Source organism: Aphis gossypii, unplaced genomic scaffold (assembly GCF_020184175.1).
Source record: "Aphis gossypii isolate Hap1 unplaced genomic scaffold, ASM2018417v2 Contig00302, whole genome shotgun sequence".
NCBI classification, from domain to species: Eukaryota; Metazoa; Arthropoda; class Insecta; order Hemiptera; family Aphididae; genus Aphis; species Aphis gossypii.
This window is the reverse complement of record NW_026083059.1, coordinates 69,963-90,118: the sequence shown is the minus strand read 5'-3', so window position 1 is coordinate 90,118 and position 20,156 is coordinate 69,963. Positions and strand designations below refer to the sequence as shown.

The window sequence follows — 20,156 nt, the reverse complement described above, 5'->3', positions numbered from 1 at the left end:
ATATTCATTGCTGCGCTCACAATTTAAATTTGGTCTTAATTGATTCAATTAGATCTTCTGTTGTTGCAATTTCATTTTTTGGTACATTACAAACTTTATATACATTTCTTACAGGCAGTTTACCCAGACTTCATATTTTAAAAGAAGAACAAGCAAAGCAAGTAGAAGGTGTAATATTGACATTAAAAAAGTTATCTGATACAAGATGGGCAAGTCATAAGCGAGCAGTAGATTCGGTATATAATAGTTTACCTGCTATTGTCAAAACATTAAAACAAATAAGCAAAGGCAAAATATCAAACACTAAATCAAAAACAGTTTCTGAAGCACAAGGTTTGCTTTTTCATGTAATGAAACTTAAATTTAGTTTTATGTTAGTTATGTGGAAAAATATATTAGGAAAAGCTTATACATTATCTAATTATTTACAGAATACATCAATTGATTTAACAACTGCCTTTAAGGCCCCCGGTATTTATTAAGGAGCAAATTATTGGCAACCTAATTCTCATATTGTCCCATATTCCTACGATATTGTGTGTATGTAGTAGTATAAATGGTTATTAGTGTGAGTGAAACCCTTTTACTACCCATCTACCTGCATAACCGAACAGGTTTATTACGATCACGACGCGCTGTGCCGGAAGTTGTATTTATTAACATCATGTATATTTTACCAAAAGTCAAAACACTAAAAATTATTATTATTATCTTGATAATATTATATTTACAACATGAACATGTTATTATTGTCATTTGTCAATGAGTACGCGGTGCCATACGGATTGCTATTTGTTGATTGCACCTACACCGTTTTGTGTCTTGTTCTAACTAATTTTTACGATAAAATTTATTATTGCCAAATACAATGAACAAAAAATATGGAGTAAAATCTAAAACAGTAGCAGCTTATAGAAAAAAAAAGGTGGAAAAATCAAACGGTAAGTAAAAACTGAAAATACCTATTGTATTATAGATATTTAGACGTAATCAATAAAGTTTGAAGTATTGTATCAAAATAAACTATAAAGTAGGTAATTTATTTTATTTATGATTGTATAACATTATACTTTTGTTGTATATAATAAATTAGTAAGTTAATAACAATTAACTCATCTGAAGAAGCGTGTTGCTCAAATAAGGACACTTCTGTTCAAGAAACTCCAAAATTAAATAAATTATTAGATAATGTTACACCTTCGACGAGTCACGAAGTAATAGGACAATTATTATACGAAGTTAACTCCAACATAGAAGAAGAAAAGTAAATATTTATTTTTCGTTGAAAATTACAGTTATTGATATACTTGTATCACTTTGGAAGTTAATTTTTATGTTTAGATCAGTTTTAGATGGCCGACGTATAATAAATATTGCCTATTTTTTTGAAAAAATATCAAAAATTAATCATCAACCATTTGGCTGTACGTTTAAAAATTTGGTTTTTGTCGGGGAGAAGAGAAATGGTTTTTATAGTGAATATTTATTCGATTGTTCTATGTGCCAGAAAAAAGAAGTAGTTGAATCTGAAGATCCTAATACGTCATTAATGGACGTCAATACAGCAGCTGTAACAGCATCAGTAAATGCAGGACAAGGTTTTGTACAATTAGAAATATTCTCTGCTTTATTGAATATGCCAAATATGAGCAATAAATTATACCAAAAATTACATCAAAAAGTTGATCAATTTACACATAATACTGCTTGGGAATCAATGTCTTCTGCAGCCAAAGAGGAGGCTAAATTAGCTATAGATAACGGCGATGTAAATGAAAATGGAATTCCTATGATCACAGTTATAGCCGATGGAGCTTGGTCCAAAAGGAGTTATAGGACAAACTATAATGCCTTATCTGGTGTAGTAAGTACAAATAATATTATACCTAAACTTCTATATTATTAGGAATAGGATATTTGTGACTTTGCATTTTTTTTTTTTTTGGCTGTCCAATAGCTCCCATTCTTACATAAATATGTGTTTCATGATATCAAAATTTTATTTTGCATATAATTAAAACATTAATGAACATTATTTTGCATATTTCACTATTTTTTATTACAAGTTCATTGTTTGTGTTTTTAAACGCTTATACGCATTAGCATTTAGCACCAAATAGATGAAGATTTACAATGGAACATATAAAAAAAAAAAAAAAAAACAAAAACTATTGAATGCAACTCTTTTTACTCTTTTTTAAATATATTATTTTTATATTTAATTAAATTTTTTATAGGTAGTAAATAGAGAGTATAGTTATAACGAGCACATAAAAGTAGTACCGACCCAATTTTTTAATAATTAATAATTAAATTTGTCTTTACGTAGAATTGTTTTTGTCCACATTTCTTTATTTTTAATGCATAATATTTATTTTTGTTTGAAATTGGTCATTTTTTAATTTAGGGCTGTATTGTTGGAGCTAAAACTAAAAAAGTTTTATTTTTGGGAATTCCAAACAAATATTGCTCAATTTGTATAAAACCTAAAAAAGACCCTAATGAACCTACTTTTAATCAATGCTACAAAAATTGGGATGGTACATCGACTGGTATGGAATCAGATATAATTCTTGAAGGGTTCAAACAAAGTATTGCCATGCACAATATAATATACCATAAACTAATTGGTGATGGTGATAGTTCCGTTACAAAAAATTGAGTATGGCAAATCCTTATGGTCCAAACTGTCCAATAAAAAAAATTGAATGTAAAAATCATATATTGCGAAACTACATGAATAGAATTACTGACATAACGGGAAAAAGAAAATGTTCCAGTGGTATAGTTGTACTGGGAGCTCTGAGAAAATTATTAAAAGACAATAAACTTATTATACTATATACTATATTATACAATTATATACTTATAAATTTCTAATAAAAATAGATTTATCGTGTTCATCTTATTAATTTTATTTAGGTATGGAATAACTAAAGCTATTGAGCATTGGAAAAATTTTGAAAACCTAACTATTGTTTAAAAATCTAAATTTTTAAAAAGAGATATAGATAATGGACCGTATCATGTATTCGGTTGTCATGACAAGTGCGACCCGTCAGTAAAAAATATATTAATAATGTATAAACATTAAAATAATTTTAATAAAAAAATGGTTTTCAGATATTTTTGTACAGCTGATGCTAATGTCCAAAACCATGTTCCGGAAATGGAGAAATGTGGCCTATGGCAAGACATTTCTGCAGCCAAAAATTTAGTAGCATACCATGCAGATAGTCTAATCTACGATGTAAACAACAATTATGTAGAATCGTATAATAGTGTAGTTGCTAAATTCGTGGGGGGGAAAAGAATCAACTATTCTTTAAGAGGTAATAATTAAAAAAATGTTGTACATAGTGTAGATACCTACTCTGTAAACTGTATTTGATATATTTTTAACCAAATGTATAGGTTCTTATAATACAAGATGTATGACAGCAGTGTCCTCTTTTAATTTTGGTCCTGACTACATACGTAAACTTCATAAAACTGCCACTAAAGAAAGTCCAGGAAAGTTTACAAAATTATACATACGAAAATTGCAAAAAGACAAACAAAACAGGCTGCAGAACAGTAAAAAATCTAAACTAACTCATCTTTGGACCATCCACCGGTTAATTATAATTTAAAAAATATTTTCTTTACATTTAAATATTTCTCTTGTTTATGATGTTTATGATGATATTTTTTTAGTTCACAAACTAATAAATTGAAACCATTTTCTGGACCCGATAAAGACTACGGAGATCTATGTAATGAGTTGGGTTGCGGTGAACTGCCGATTTCACAGGACGATTTGGAACAAAGTCAAAATAATATTTTAAATAACTTAAAGCTGAGTGTTCAAGATATTAATTTGTTAGAAAGAAGAACAGTAGATCAAGCTAAAAGCGACGATTGGCATAGAGAACGAAAATACCGCCTTACTGCTTCAAATTTCGGCCGAGTATGTAAATTGAGAAACAATACTCCAAGAATAAATACAATTAAATATATTTTATACGGTGAAATATTTACACCAAAAACAGCAGCAATGACGTAAGACTATAATATATTCCTTAAATTAATAAATTGTTAATATGTCTAATTGTTTTTTTTTTATTAGTTATGGAATTCAGTATGAACCAATGGCAAAAAACGAATTTGAAAAAAAATATAATTTAAAAGTTTTACCAGTGGGTCTATTTGTAGATGTAGAATACAATTTTTTGGCGGGTTCTCCTGATGGATTAGTGGGAGATAATGATATCGTAGAAATTAAATGTCCGCATAGTATTAGAAACATGACTCCCAAAGAAGGATTATTAGCTAAAAAAATAAAATTTCTTATAAATGATCAATATGGAAACATGAAATTGAAAAAAATGATAATTATTACTATCAAATCCAGGGTCAACTTAGGGTAGCCAATAAAAGTTCGTGTTATTTTATAGTATGGACCCCGAAAGGTAATATTATAATTTGTAATCAATAATCAATACTTACAAATAATTAAAAAATATATAATAGTAATAATACCTACACATTTTACAGATATTTTTGTTGAAAAAATAGAACGTGATACTGAGTTTTGGAAAAATAAAATGGAAACTCAACTTGTTGATTTTTATAAAAATCATTTTTTGAAAGAAATAATGAATCCTGAAATACTACATTAAAAGCAGTTTATGTACCTACTTTAAATTATTATTTGTTTTTTAGCTAGGTATTCGATTAATATTTTTATTTTTTAAATCATGTAGGCAATAATGTCATATGTATAGGTAACATCGAACTAAGTTTAAAAATAATATAAATATATATTATACATGTTTTTTTTTTAAAATTATAATTAAATGTAAAAACTTATACCTAAACAATACGTATTTTTAAATAATTAATGCAAGTTATTATACGCAGTACTTAGTACTCATGGCAGAAAACGAATTCGAATATCTATGGCCCAACCAGTTGACCGCTGAATGCCGCTGACAATAATAACAATAATATTCCGTAGTAATAAATAATAATAATAAGTTATTTTTATACGCGGTAAATATGCAGGTACGTGGTGAGTAGAGCGGGGTATACGAACAACGCGCACGCACTCGCAGGTACATGTCATCAAATAATTAATAATGAAATATTTAGTTGTCCGTTTTGGCGTTTCGGCGCACAAAAATGACTTCACGGGAATATGGATAACTCGTTGACAAATGAATATTTTCAGATAATTTTTTTTTTAATTGATAAACAACAATATTCTACACCCCGCATCGAACTCAGATTTTTTATTTGATTTTAAATAATAACATAAAATAATTGATAAAAAAAGATAAAAATTGTCTTTTTTTTATGACTTATTATGAGGTTTGAGATCAAAATATTGAAAAACGGAAATCGATGCGGCCTGTAAAATATTACCCTCTATTAGTTAAAAAAAAAAATTATCAAATTGGTTGATTCTACAGCATAAGATCCCTATTCCCGTAGAGCGTATTTTTGTGTACAAAATCGCATTGGCACCGGGCGCCTTAATATGATAACTGCTTGTTCAGAAAATATTAAATCTATGAGGACAACTGAACATTTTTTAGAAATTCAAAAAAATGATAGGGGTAAACCACTATAGGAAATCGGTGTACAAATCATGGGAAATCATGGGAAATCATAGGAAATCATGGGAAATCATGGGAAATCATGGGAAATCCTGGGAAATCATAGGAAATCATGGGAAATCCTGGGAAATCACGGGAAATCATAGGAAATCGTGGGGAATCTTTTGAAAAAAGTTTAAATATAAATGTTTAAAATATGCATTACATAATATTATTATATACTATTTTGTGAATTAATAGTTAAACACAATTTTGTTTTACAATATTTAAGTAACTGGGAGCAAATTTTTTTTATAATTATTAAAATTATTTTAAGTATGGTAATTTAAAATTTACGATTATAGTTATGACTAATATTTTCTATTTAAAACAAAAATTTGAGAATACCTATTTCTTTGATTGTTTTAACAGACATAATCATAATCTGAATAATAATAATGGTATTATTTACCAAACCAATTATTATACTACCTATATACTCCGCTATATACATAATTGCTTACCTATTTTTTAACTTTCTTTAAATTTGGTTCATAATTTATATTATCTTATAAGATTAAGTAATTATGTATAGGTACACTTGTCTTATAAGCTGCTAGGTTGCAATACATAAGAATCAGTCTATGAACCAATACTTGTTTTATAATAATTTATTTGTTAGAAACTGTTAGAATTATATTAAAATTAAAATTAAAAAATATTTGTCTCATGTTTCTTTGGTTTATTGAGAATCAGTGGAGTAATATGTGATTAGTTCACGTTAGTTCATTATTGGATTCATTATACATATTTATTGAACCTTAAAATATATTAAATTGTTATTCCTACCTACCCGGACATATACCGTATTTTTTCTATGAAAAAAATCAAAAGACCATATGACAAATGTATACTAAAACATTGATTTAATATATTTTTGTTATAAATTATAATTGTAATGTGTTATCTTTGTTTTTTTTTAATCTATGGTGATAAATGGTTATAATAAAAAACTCCTGGGGGTCTATTCTCGAATGTAACGTAAGAAAAGTGAACGACCAAAGCGTACGTAAACCACCATTTTTACGTAGTATATTAAAAAACCGTATTCTTGAATTTTTATCGTACATACGTATACGTAATTATTCGTAGTTCTCTTACGGTTACTTATCCACCATACGAATAGAGTGTTCGTACGTTTTATTATCATTATTTATCTGATTTTATTGTTTTAATCAAAACGTATTTACACCTACCAAACAATAAACGTTAATTAAAAGTTTAAAAGTTTAAATTTGAATCATTTTTTTCAATTCAATTATTTATTCGTTATTTATTTACCTACTTGTAGTGTAAACCCCCAATTTAAACGATGGCTTTTCAAGAATTTGAACAAATGTTAATGTTACAGCAATTAGAATTTGTAGAGTTAGACGCAGTAAATAATCATCCTCGTCGATTTTACCAAGCTCAAAATGTTTTTGAAGGTTCGTTCAATATATTATGTCCTTTTTACAAAAATTATAATTAATTTTAAAGAATATTTAAAATTTATTTCATATTGAATATGGTACCTATTGACTATATTCATTAAATAAATTATATATATATTACGGCAGTAAAATAAATATAATATTTTAGCGGCTAGATTTTTGACGTTATTTCCCGGGAAAAGTTAAGAATTTAAATAATATCAGCATTGTAACTACGGTTGTTTGGGACCCCAAACACAGCCTTTATTTAATTGTTAATTATTATTGCTCTTATTTAATTTTAGAACTATCTGATAAACAGTTTATTAAAAAATTCCGCCTAAGTAAAGGGTTGGCTGGTGAACTCATTGAAGTATTAACGCCTTATATGTCTGAACCAACAAGAAAATCGTCAATTTCAATAGAAAGAAAGGTATAATTTAATAAGTAATTTTTCTACGTTTAAAGTAGGTGTAGGTATAGTACCTAATAAAAATTGTCAATCAATTTGATGTACAATTTTAAATTATTAATAGGTTTTGACAGCATTGCGATTTTTGCAAGTGGATCTTATCAACTTGATATAGGAGATAACAGGTCTTCAGGCTTAAGCCAAGCTTCTGTGAGTCGATGCATAGCTGAGGTCACTGATGCAATGAATATATCTGATGTTGTCAAGCGTTATATCCATTTCCCAGATAGTTTTGAAAAACTTAATACTATCAGGAGAGGGTGAATATTATACCTAAATTATTTAAATATCAAGATTTAAGGCATTAGGTACTGGCATGGGGGGGGGTCTACATAAATACTTTATTATTTTAATACCTATATAGGCTATAACTGTAATTAAATAATCACAAAAAAAAAATCAATTTAAATGATTTAATACTTAAATATGGGTACCTAATATAATATCGGTCTTCACTCATACGACACACCTTATGTCCTATATCCATAATAACTGAATATCAATTACCTATACAGTTATACTAAAAATGTATAACTGTTTAATAATAATATTTAGATTTTACGAAAAAACTGGTGTACCGGGAGTTATAGGTTGCATAGATTGCACCCATATAGCAATTTTTCCACCTAATTCTAATGGACTATATCCGGAACATATTTACGTGAACAGGAAAGGATATCACAGTATAAACACTCAACTAGTAAGTAATAAAAATAGGCACTAAAGTAACCTTATAATTAATACAGTAATAAATTTAGTTTAAATCATAAACAAATAACAATAAATATAAGTTATGAAAAGCTTGAATCTTATTAAAATAAAACAGATACCTTTATTTTTGTACATTCAAAAATAACTTTTTATATACATGGGAAATTCATAAAATTATTATTTGTATGTTGTAACTGAAATAATTACACAAAACACTATTTTTTATTAACTAAATTTATTAATTGACGTGTAAGTGTAATACTTACCTACTACTTACCTAATACTTACCTGGTAGTTAATACTTTCTTGAATACTATATACTATTACTTTAACATTTCATTAAATTATACAATTCAAGGTTTGTGATTCAGATGCTAGAATTTTAAACGTAAATGCAAATTTTCCTGGTAGTACTCATGACTCCTATATATGGCGTCAAAGTTGTGTATCAACGTATATGGAAAATTTACATAGTAATGGTCATTCATCATATTTTCTCTTAGGTATAAATTATCAATCTTCTCTGTAATTGGTATAAGATACATTTTATATATTCAGTAAAATATCTTCTGTAGGTGATTCAGGATATCCACTAAGATCTTGGCTTTTAACGCCACTAAGTGACCCAGTGCCAGATTCTCCTGATGCTGGTTATAATAATTGGCATACAAGTACAAGGTCTACAATTGAAAGATGTAATGGTATTCTGAAAATGCGCTTTAGGTACATATTCTCTTTAGGCTAAATAAATAATATATAAATAATTCAAACATTTATTTTATTAAATTATAATTAGATGTTTACTGAAGCATAGAGTTTTGCACTACCACCCAGAGAGAGCATCAAAAATTATTATAGCTTGTACCATTCTCCATAACATGTGCATTAATGAAAACATACCTGTTCCAATAAATGAACCTGATGATCCTGCAAATGTCGATTTTGGAATGTATGATGCACAAATTAATCCTGACCCTGAAGTAGGTCAACATTTAACAATTGGTCGTCGTATGCAACAACTGGTCATACGTTCATATTTTACAAGACATTAAAATAAAATCTAACATTAATAAAAATCTATTAAAAATGTCATTATTTTTTGTTATATTATGTATTAATACATTTTATAACAAGCATGCAGTGTCTAATACTGTTAAAAACAAGTAAGCCCCTTTCCCCTTAGTTAGTAATAAACAATGTTTCTTCAAATTTGTGTTTGGTATTCTAATTATTTGTTTTTATACATATTATGTTATTATTAGTATTATAAAATATAATTTATTAATATATTATTAACATTTAACCAGTGTTGGGTAAATTACTTTAGAAAACTATTAAAATTATGTTACTTTTACATTCAAAAGACAAAAAATAAGGCATTATAAATTAAGTTACTTTTTTAAAAATGAATTTTAAAATCAGTCCATAATGACTAATAATATATAGTAGGTATATTATTATTTGTATTACCCAACACTGTATTTAACATATATTAATATATAATTTGAACTGTTAATTCAAAAATAGTTAAAATCATCATTAAATTATCTTAAATATTCTTTTCAAGCATACAATTTAGACATTCAAAGCATACCAACCCTAAAAACATATAAACTCAATATTTTTATACTCAAGCACCCAATAATAATTAACATTAGATAAAAACCAAAAAGAGAAGGTAAGAAGATTTTAATAAAAAAAAACATATAAAGCATAAAAGTTAAGCAAAGAAGAGAAGAAGAAAACAAATAAACAATTTTAAATAAGCGCTTAACAAGCAGTTAAATTTTATATCTACTTTCCAGACTTTGAGCAATACTCGTTAAAGCTTCAGCTTTTTTTTCCTCAGCTGCAGCAATTCTTTCCAGCAATATTAATTTTTTTTCATAATAATTGGCCTTAATTTTTGTTTTTTTTTGACTTATAGCAGCAAATGATTTTGTGGCAGCAACAGTATTCTGCAAGTTGTTCATTTTTGATTTTTTTTTACCACTATATACATTTCTATGAACAAATTAATTTAATTAATTAGAAAATATGTACACGTTTAATATTTAATATACATTTTTAAGTAAGTATGTAAGAACATTTTATTCCAAATATTAGAACTATACAAACCTAATTGATGGTTGTGATACGGTTGGGCCATTTGTTATAGGGTCATTAGCACAATTATCATCAACCACTTTATTTATTTCTTCTACACTAGATAAAAGATCTTCAAGTCCTTGAGTCAAGCAACTGAGATTAAAGAAATAATTTTAAAAATTACACTTATACGACATACATTTATATATTTTTAAATATAACAAACCCATCATTCCACATATTATCATCTGAGACATCATTTATCATAGCAGGCATATCATTGACCAATTCTACATTTGACTCATTTAAGCTTTGTGTTGATCTTTTGTACATTATAAAATTGAATAGTTAATATTAAAATTAATTAATAATATACAATTTAATCTAATAATTAAATAAATGTTATTTGTTACCAAATAATTTAATATTGTTTGTTCTTTTAAAACACCTATGGAAATTTAGCATTTTGTCTCAACAAGAATCTAACTAAATTACAATTTACTATAATACACAAGATTAGTATTTAACGTAACATTAGCAACTACATTAATACATTATTAGCCTACATAATAAACTTACAAATGTGGTACAAAAAACGAAATATCAGCAGTGCTTTCTTGCACTGAACTATGTCCTTCAACTATTGTCGGACCGATCAGTTCCAATATCTTATTTTCAAACTCACTAAACACTTCTAAATCTACTTCTCCACCACCAGTTTTATTCCTTTCCTTTCTGTTACACCCTGCCTTACTCTTAACATTTGTTTTTAAATCACACCATGTCTGAGTAAGCAAAAAAAAAAAAATAATAAAACTATTAAAAATCATTACACAACTATATAATACAATTACAATATATTATTATACATACCTTTCTCCACTCACTCCAAGATTTATTTGGACCAACTTCAGAGTTTAAAACTTCTGAAATTCTTTCCCACAGCTTTTGTCTCTGTTTTACTGTAGACTTCGAGGTATTTTTCCCAGACACCAGTTCTGGATGTAATACCATGAAGTCTACTAGTAATTTTTTTTGTTTATCTGTAGTATTCGGCTTTCTGTATTTTTTCGTATCCATTGTAGAAAAAACGAGTAAAACAATCAAATAGTACAGTAAAACCAAAAAATGTAATAAAAAAATAATAGTAAAACAAGGAACAATTTACGATGAGTTAAAGTTTTACTGCTTAGTAATCGTCAATCAGTAATCATTAATAATTATCAAAGATAAAAAATATTTAGCCAATAATTCATAATTATAGCTATTATCATTACCATTTACCACATTTATTCTAAAATGCTGTGCCATAACTACGCCGGTCGGCTGTGATAACGTACAAAATATTTCAAAAACCCGCCAAAACTTTGATAAGATTGACATTTTACAGAGTTACCAACTACACTTTTAATGATTTGTACGTTCGATTTATTCGTATACGAATTGGTCGTTTAGATTACTCGTATGCTGTTCAAGAATACGAGATAATGAACGTAGACGAGCAAAGGTTACGAATTGCTCGTATACGAGTAATTACGTATACGTTTATTCGATCTTTTCGAGAATAGACCCCCTGATAATTTATGATATGCACTATGATATGCATATGAGTTACTATTTAAGCTATTTTTAGCATTTTTTTATGATTTTCCAATATGTAATTTTTTTAGCTAAAAACTGATAATATTTAATAAGATTAGACCACAAATTAAGATTATCAATACAGTATTATTATTCGTGGATTAGACATTAAGTACTTCCTTAACCATACAATAAAAAATGTACAGTGACAAAAGTAACCAGTAGTTATTATACTTATGCTTTTAGTGCTTTTACATTATTAAAAAAACCTATTTAAGTAATATCTCCGGTAATATTAGAGTATTGTATACAAAGTTTTATACATATGTAGTATTATGTTCAATGAGATTTCAGAGTTGTCTTGCTTCTTCAAAACATTGGTATGTATTTATTATTGTTGTTATTAACATTATTATATTATGAAAGATTGTTTAAATCCATCTGACTTTGTTTTTTAATTATTTTTAATACTTCCAAAAAATGTTAAGTATACCTGTACCTATTAACTCATAAGATTATAATATTATCAATATAAATTAATTAAACCAAGTTTGAAAAAAAATCATTTCCTGTCACTACTTTATTGGGTTATATTATTATAAATATAGACATTTTATAGTAACCTATAAAGTTACTTAATAGGTAACCTATTTATAAAATTTATTTTTAAAAAACATACTTATTTTAAAACAAAGTGTTTTATCTATTGTATTTAATGCCATGTTTTAATAAATATGTCAATTATTTAAATTTAATTAATTTTTAACAAAAAGAGATTTAAATTGATTTAAATTAATTTTTAGTTGAGCATTTAATTTTATATAAAAAAGCTTTTATCTATTTATTTTTGATTTACTTCAGGATTGTACATTCAATTTAAAATTTTTTTATCTATTGTTTTATAATAAGTATGATTGGGTACCTATAGGATCCTAATAATACAAGTAATAATATAATACAATCTACATAATATAATAAATAATAATATACATAGTAATATACTTAATTTTAATTTTTTTAATTTTTTATCAAAGGTAGGTAACTGACTTATTTACTAACGTATTAGTATTAAAAACTTAAAAGTACACATACAAAAAAAATATGGAAAATATGTGCTCAGATGTGGTGTTTGATCCTTTTATGGAAGCAGAAAAATGTATAAATTTAACATTACCTTCTTGGTTAAAAAAAATGTTGGTGATAAATGGATACAATAATTCAACGGTTATTGGAAGTATTGATGACAAAGATATTGTTAACATTGAAGAATTTGGTCGTACAACTTTGCCTGATATCATTGAATGTAGTGAATATGGAGAATATTATGGTGTTTTTAAAAATAATATAACTAAGTTCAAAATTCTTGATGGTTTTAAAAAACAATTAATGTTGGTAGTAAATTATTATAAGAAAATAAATATGAATAAAGTAGAGGATGAAGTAAAAGATAAACGCAAATATTCAGATATTAATAAAAATAATGAAGCTAAGCGTGTAAAAAAAAATAGTTTGCCAAATTCTAAATCTAATACTATTACAGAATTAAATTATGTTGATCAGAATGTTGGTTTAGAAATTGATTTACATGAAGAAAAAAAAGCAGTTTTAAATACTGCTAGTGAGTGTTTAAAGGGACATTATTATTCTACTAATGAAGAATTAGTAGAGCATATGATTTCATCACAAACTGTGACTGTTGCTCTTTCTTCAAACAATGATTTTGAAAATGAAAATATTAATGATAAAGTTTTGGCCAAGATCACTTGTTTTTGTGGAACATCATCACAAGTATTCAAGACTGTGTCTCATGGCCATACAAAAAAAAGATGGATTCTTAGTAACTATTACAGGCATCTCAACAAGCATTTTTTAAATAATGACTTAAAACCTAAAAAAGTAAAAGGAAAACTTGTTTCCAATACCATATCAACTGGAATATCAACCAATAGTATTCAGCACTATTTTTCATCTGTTCAGCAGTGTCCAAATAATAATGAAAATTCTGGTATTCGGATAAAATCCCGCAACCAAAATCCCGCTGGACGAAATACCGCCACCAAAATCGCGTCTGGACAAAATCCCGTCCGGATGAAATCCCGCCGGGTAAAATCCCGCAAAAAAAACGTATTGTACGTAAATGCATTATAACGTAATTCGTTAAACTGTTTCAAAAGTTGTCTACTGCTTATCTGTATTGGTTATAAAAGTATATTATAATAATATATATGTGAAACTAGTAATGCGTTATCGCTTATCGCTTGAACGATAATTAGGAAATCCGTATACGGTATAGCCATATAGGTATATATATATAAACAATTAACTGAAGCGCGTGTACGATCTATTGTACTTTATCTCCAAATTTACGATATTAGTATATGACATTCATAACATCAAATTAATATATCAGTATACAGTATACAAGCACACGCATTTCACGTCACACGTGTCTCTCGTCATAAGTTTAAAGTTTTAATATGGAATTTGTAAAAAGTGCTAAAGGTAATAATTTATTAGTGTATAGAGGTTTCCTATACTCTAGAGAGAAACCACCTAAAAATGATAAAACAATATGGAAATGCGTGGAAAGCAAAAATGTTATGTGTCGCGCGAGAGTCCACACTAATGGTGAAGAAATTACGAAAGTTATGAATGTGCATTCCCACCCTCCTGATCCAGCCAAAATTAGTGGTAAGCAAATTTTTTCTAAATTAAAACAATTATCTATGGATGTAGGATTATCAACTCATACTGTAGTCGCAAATGTTTGCCAAGACATTACACCAGGAGTTTCTAGTGTATTACCCAGCATTAGTTCTTTAAAACGCAATGTACGGCGATATAGGGTATGCTTAGAAACTTCCCCCTCTAATCCGTTTTCCCTAGAAGACTTAATAATACCTGAAAAATACTTACTGACAACGGGGAAAAAGCCGTTTATGTTGTATGACAGTGGAAAGGAAGATCCTCAAAGATTACTGATTTTTTCTACCAAAGAAAATTTAGAACTCCTCGCAACTTGTGATCATTGGTATGCTGACGGAACATTCTCCTCTTCCCCGCCACTATTCTCACAAATTTATACTATTCATGGAGCTAAATTTTCCACCTGTTTACCCCTTGTCTATGCACTTCTGCCTGATAAGACCCAAGCTACCTACACAAAATTTCTGACAGCATTGAAAGTATTAAACTCATCATTAAAACCTAGTACATTGATGATAGACTTCGAGAAAGCAGTTCAAAAATCGGTCAATGAAGTTTTTCCAGAATGTCTGGTGAGAGGCTGTTACTTTCATTTTTCCCAGTCAATATGGCGTCATATTCAGTCTTCGTCTTTACAACAGCGCTATGTGAACGATGCAGAATTTGCTCTAGAAATTCGTCAAATAGCAGCTCTTGCGTTTATTCCAGAGGAGGCCGTGGAGAATGCGTTCAAAACATTGATTGAGAGTGAATTTTACGAAAATAATGAGCCAGAACTTGCTCCTCTCCTCAATTACTTTGAAGATACTTGGCTGGGGCGACTAGATAGGCGTGGAAGGCGGCGCAGTCCTCTTTTTCCTCTTTCTATGTGGAATTGTTTCACTAATGTATCTGCAGATCTCCCTCGAACCAATAATGGAGTTGAAGGATGGCACAATACTTTATACTCACTCCTACATGCTGCACATCCTTCTATTTGGAAAGTAATTAATGCATTCAAACAAGACGAAAATCTGACAAAGGTGAAGATAGAAGGTTTTATTCAGGGGAAGGAAAATGCGCCTCAAAAGAAACGTTATCGACTCTTAAATGCAAGAATAGAGTCTATTTGTCTTAAATTTGAAGAGACACCAACTCTTGACTATCTACGTGGTATTGCTCATAATTTGCAATTTAATGTTTAAAATAGTAAATAGTGTTAGAAATTAGTAAAATTAGTAAATTTGCCAAATGACAAGGACCATATTATATGGAACTACAATAATAAATAAATAATAAATCTTAAACAACTTTTTAAACACGCCCATTTAATGAATTTTATGAATCTTTAAAATTCGCTATTGGCCAGTCCTAAGCCTGGTAAAGTGTGAAGGAAAAGTTGATAACAAAACAATTTAATGAACTTTTTGCGGGATTTCGTCCGGCGGAATATTTGCTGGCGGGATTTTGTCCGAACGCGATTTAGGCGGCGGGATTTCGTCCGGCGGAATATTGCTGGCGGGATTTTGTCCTAGACTCGAAAATTCTAAAACATCATCTACATTAACCCAAGAAAACAGTGAAGTATCTCCTACTGAATCTGATATTGAAACAACAGCAAGTTCTTCTATTATTTCTAAGTGGAAAGATCCAAAATATAATCGTTCAAGCAGGGAAAAACGTCGATATGAAAAAAGTTTACTTTCAGATGATAAAAAACAATTACTTATTACTGACTTCTATGAAATTGTAGATTGTGTAAAGGCAGTCATGGTAAAAAGTAATATTCTAAAAGATTCACTTGAAGATTTAAAACAAAGTTCAACACTATGGAATCAAACAGATGCTGAAAAATTACTAGAAAATGCTATGCCTAGTACATTTTTAAATGCACTAATAAAATCATCAATCAACAATTCAAGTTCAACATGTAAAAATAGTAATCGTTATAAGAAATCTATTAAGCAATTTTCAGTATTTTTGTATTTTGTGGGTGGTAGACTTCTATACGAGACATTACAAGCTAATTTAAAAGATTCTTTGCCATCAATAACAACTTTATACCGATTTATATCAACTCAAAAATCTAATATTGTTGAAGGTGAATACAGATTTGATGCTTTAAAAATATTTTTGGAGGAAAGAAATTTACCTATGTGTGTTTGGATAAGCGAAGATGGAACTCGTATAAGTAGCAAAATCGAATATGATATGTTAAGCAATAAAATAGTTGGCTTTGTGTTACCATTCAAAGACGGAAGAGCAATTGTTGATACATTTTTGGCCACTTCAACTAAAACAATTGCACAATATTTTGAAAACTACATAAAAGCTGAATATGCCTACGTTGTAATGGCTAAGCCTTTAGTTGATAAAGCTCCTTCTTTTTGTATATGCATTTATGGTACAGATAATAGATTCAAATATAGTGATGTTATTGCTAGGTGGAATGTTATGACATAATTGGCTGCAAACGTAGGAATAAAAATTTTAGGATTTTCGTCAGATGGTGATACAAGGTTATTAAAAGCAATGAAAATTAAAAACTCTATACCTAATAGTCCACAGTCTTATGTTCAAGATGTTGTTCATATTGCTACTAAACTCCGGACTAGAATTTTGAAAGCTGGCATAATTCTGCCAATGGGTAATTATATGGTATCTATAAGTCATTTAAAGTCAATGACAGAAATGTTTTCGAAGGATAAACACTTCTTAACTAACACAGACCTCAATCCTGTAGACAAAATGAATTTTCGGTCTGCAGAAAAAATGTGCTCACAGAAAGTCACAGAGTTATTAAATAATATTGAAGGTAGTGAAGCAACAATTTTATTTCTTAAGACAATGAATGATGTTTGTCTTCATTTTTGGATAAGACTATTTCAGTTGAGAGAGAATATACCGCATTTGGCGTAGTGTATATTTTTTACGTATGTGGAGATATTCTATTCTAAAAAATAAGACATTTACATTAAAAAATAATTTTCTTTCGAGTAATGTCTACACGTGTATTGAATTAAATGCTGAATCTTTAATTACACTTGTAAAAAAATTCAGGGATAATAATTATACACTGAGGGCTGACATGTTTATGCCATGGAATTTTAGTAGCCAGCCATGTGAGGAATTATTCAGAACTACTAGATCTATGACTTCTACATACAATACAGTTGTTAATTTTAGCATGAATGATTTACTTAAAAGATTAAATAGAATTGAGTTATTGAACTATATACAAAATGATCTTGGAGCTGATCCTGATTCTGACAATTTAATACAGAACATAAAAAAAGAAAAATGCTTATCAAAACCAGATAAATTTATATTTCCACGTCAACAAAATCACAGTCGAAATTTCATCAATAAATCTACTCCTTTGATTAAAGCAGAATTTGAAGAATAGATATAATGTAATAATGAATGATATATCAAAGTATTCTTGATAAAAGATTAGCATATGCAAAAGAGTTGACTTCCAGCATAGGTGAGTGCTATTCTGCTATAATTGGAATAATTAATAATTATTATATTTTTAATCAAGTTTTTTATATTCGCAGGGATAATATTTGATGAAAATTCTGTAGCACAACCAGAGTATTTGTCTAATAAACAAAATAGCGAAGAAAATGAAGAAAACAGTGATGAAGGTGGCTTTGAAAAAATTGAAACTACTACAGAAAATTTTGATAATTGTGTGGATGATACTATTTTGGAAGATTTGAGTGAAATAGCAGAGTTCGGTAAATTTGGTGAAAATTTAAATTTAAAAGATTTTTCAAATAATTATAAAGTTTTAAATTCAATTGCAAATACAATTATTAAAACCAGTCACAAAAGCTCATCAGAATCTGCTGGAGAATCTATTGATTTTTCTTCAGAATTTGTTTCAGTAACCTTAAATGAAGACAGTAAAATTATAGTTAAAAAATCAAGTTTATGTTGGCTTTTTGATAACAAAACACAACGAATTAGTAATGACCGTCTGATGCGTTTTATCAACAAAAAAAAAATTATGATAATTCAGAAAATGAAACTTCGTCGCCAAATTTACCATCAACAGCATCTTACCAAAGACATCAAAAACCATTAAAATTAAAAATGAACAAAAACTCAGATAAAAACAAAATCAAAAAAAAGTCGCAAGTTGTTAATTTTACTGAAATGACTTCTTCTGCAATCTCTCCTGAGATTTTAGTCAATACTTCAGTTCAAATAGGAGATTTTGTATTGGTAAAATATGAAGGAAAAAAATCTTTTCAGTTTTTTGTTGGATGTGTTGAGGGTTTAGATGTAGATATTGAAGTGTTATTTTTAAAGAGAAACATAGGAAATACATTTTATTACCCTTCAAATCCAGAAGTTGACACTGTACCTAAACATTTTATTGAGAAAATATTACCTAAGCCAAAGCCTACTGGAAACAGCGAGAGAAGTGCATTTTTACTTAAACTTGAGGATGTAGATTTTTCTATATACAAAATGGGATAATTAATTATTATTACTTATATTTTTATATAATTTTTATTATTACTTATTATTATTATTATACCTAATTATTATTTTATTATATCAATAGAACTTGCACAACATTATAACAGTTAATATTTCTAATATTATATTTATAAATATATAATTAAATATTTTTTGTATATCAAAATTGTTTTTAACATTTATTTTAATTGTATAGTGGGTATAAGTCTATGTATAAGTTTACTGTGATCCAGATTGTTTTTTTTTTTTAAAAATATTATGTTCAAGTAATAGTAGTTTGATACATTTTTAAGTTTTATAGATTTATATCTAGTTTTATATTTATATTTATAATCAATTTATTCAATTTAATTATTTTATTTACATTACATTATATTACACAAATGTTAATAGTATCTCATAATTGTTTATAAGTATTACCTACAAAATAAGTAAATAGTCGGATAAATAGTGGTGTCTAAGGTAGGGACATAAGAACATTAACCCTTAACAAGGTAATGTATCTTTTGGGATACATTGTATTTGCTATTTTCTGAAAAATCAGTGTTTTGAGATATTTAACATTTTTCTGGATGAGAACACTGTTTATTATGTTATCAATGTATAGAATAATAAGGAGCGTCTAAACACAGAACTGAACCGTGACCTTTCTGCGCATGCTCGAGTACCATATCAAAGTACCATATCAAGAATTGAAACCTCTTATCACTTTATCAATATCATAGAATTGATATTTAACTTTATTACTTTTAAAACTTAATTACTTTTTTAATATGAATTATGAATATGTTTACAAATAAATTTAAGTTAATAATTCCATTAATGAGTGCCAGTGAACAATACTTATGGTAATGTAATATGATGTAGTTTGTATATTATTTTATTTTAATGCCAAAATTATTTATAGTAGATTCTTGAATATCTAAACTTTTTAAGACTACCAAGTACCAATCTAGTTTGGATGGTTGGAACTTAATACATATGAAATATATGTATGTGCACTCATATTGATGTCGGGATAGCAGAGCATTTAAGCATTTGGATACATAAATTAATGCATATTGATGTTTAGAT

The 20,156-nt window shown here is 27.9% G+C and overlaps 1 protein-coding gene and 1 pseudogene across 1 annotated transcript; one reads left to right on the top strand and one right to left on the bottom strand.

The window, feature by feature from the left end:
* The first annotated feature begins 6,951 nt into the window (after positions 1 to 6,951).
* On the top strand, positions 6,952 to 9,377 carry LOC126553686 (putative nuclease HARBI1; annotated as a pseudogene).
* Positions 9,378 to 9,913: 536 nt separating this feature from the next.
* Positions 9,914 to 11,402, bottom strand: LOC126553685 (uncharacterized). The gene is made up of 5 exons (XM_050208821.1): positions 11,196 to 11,402; positions 10,902 to 11,107; positions 10,549 to 10,644; positions 10,353 to 10,475; positions 9,914 to 10,238 (listed from the first exon to the last, which is right to left on the bottom strand). The coding sequence occupies exons 1-5, from the start codon at positions 11,400 to 11,402 to the stop codon at positions 10,016 to 10,018; spliced, it is 855 nt and encodes a 284-aa protein (XP_050064778.1). The 3' UTR covers positions 9,914 to 10,015.
* Positions 11,403 to 20,156: the final 8,754 nt, after the last annotated feature.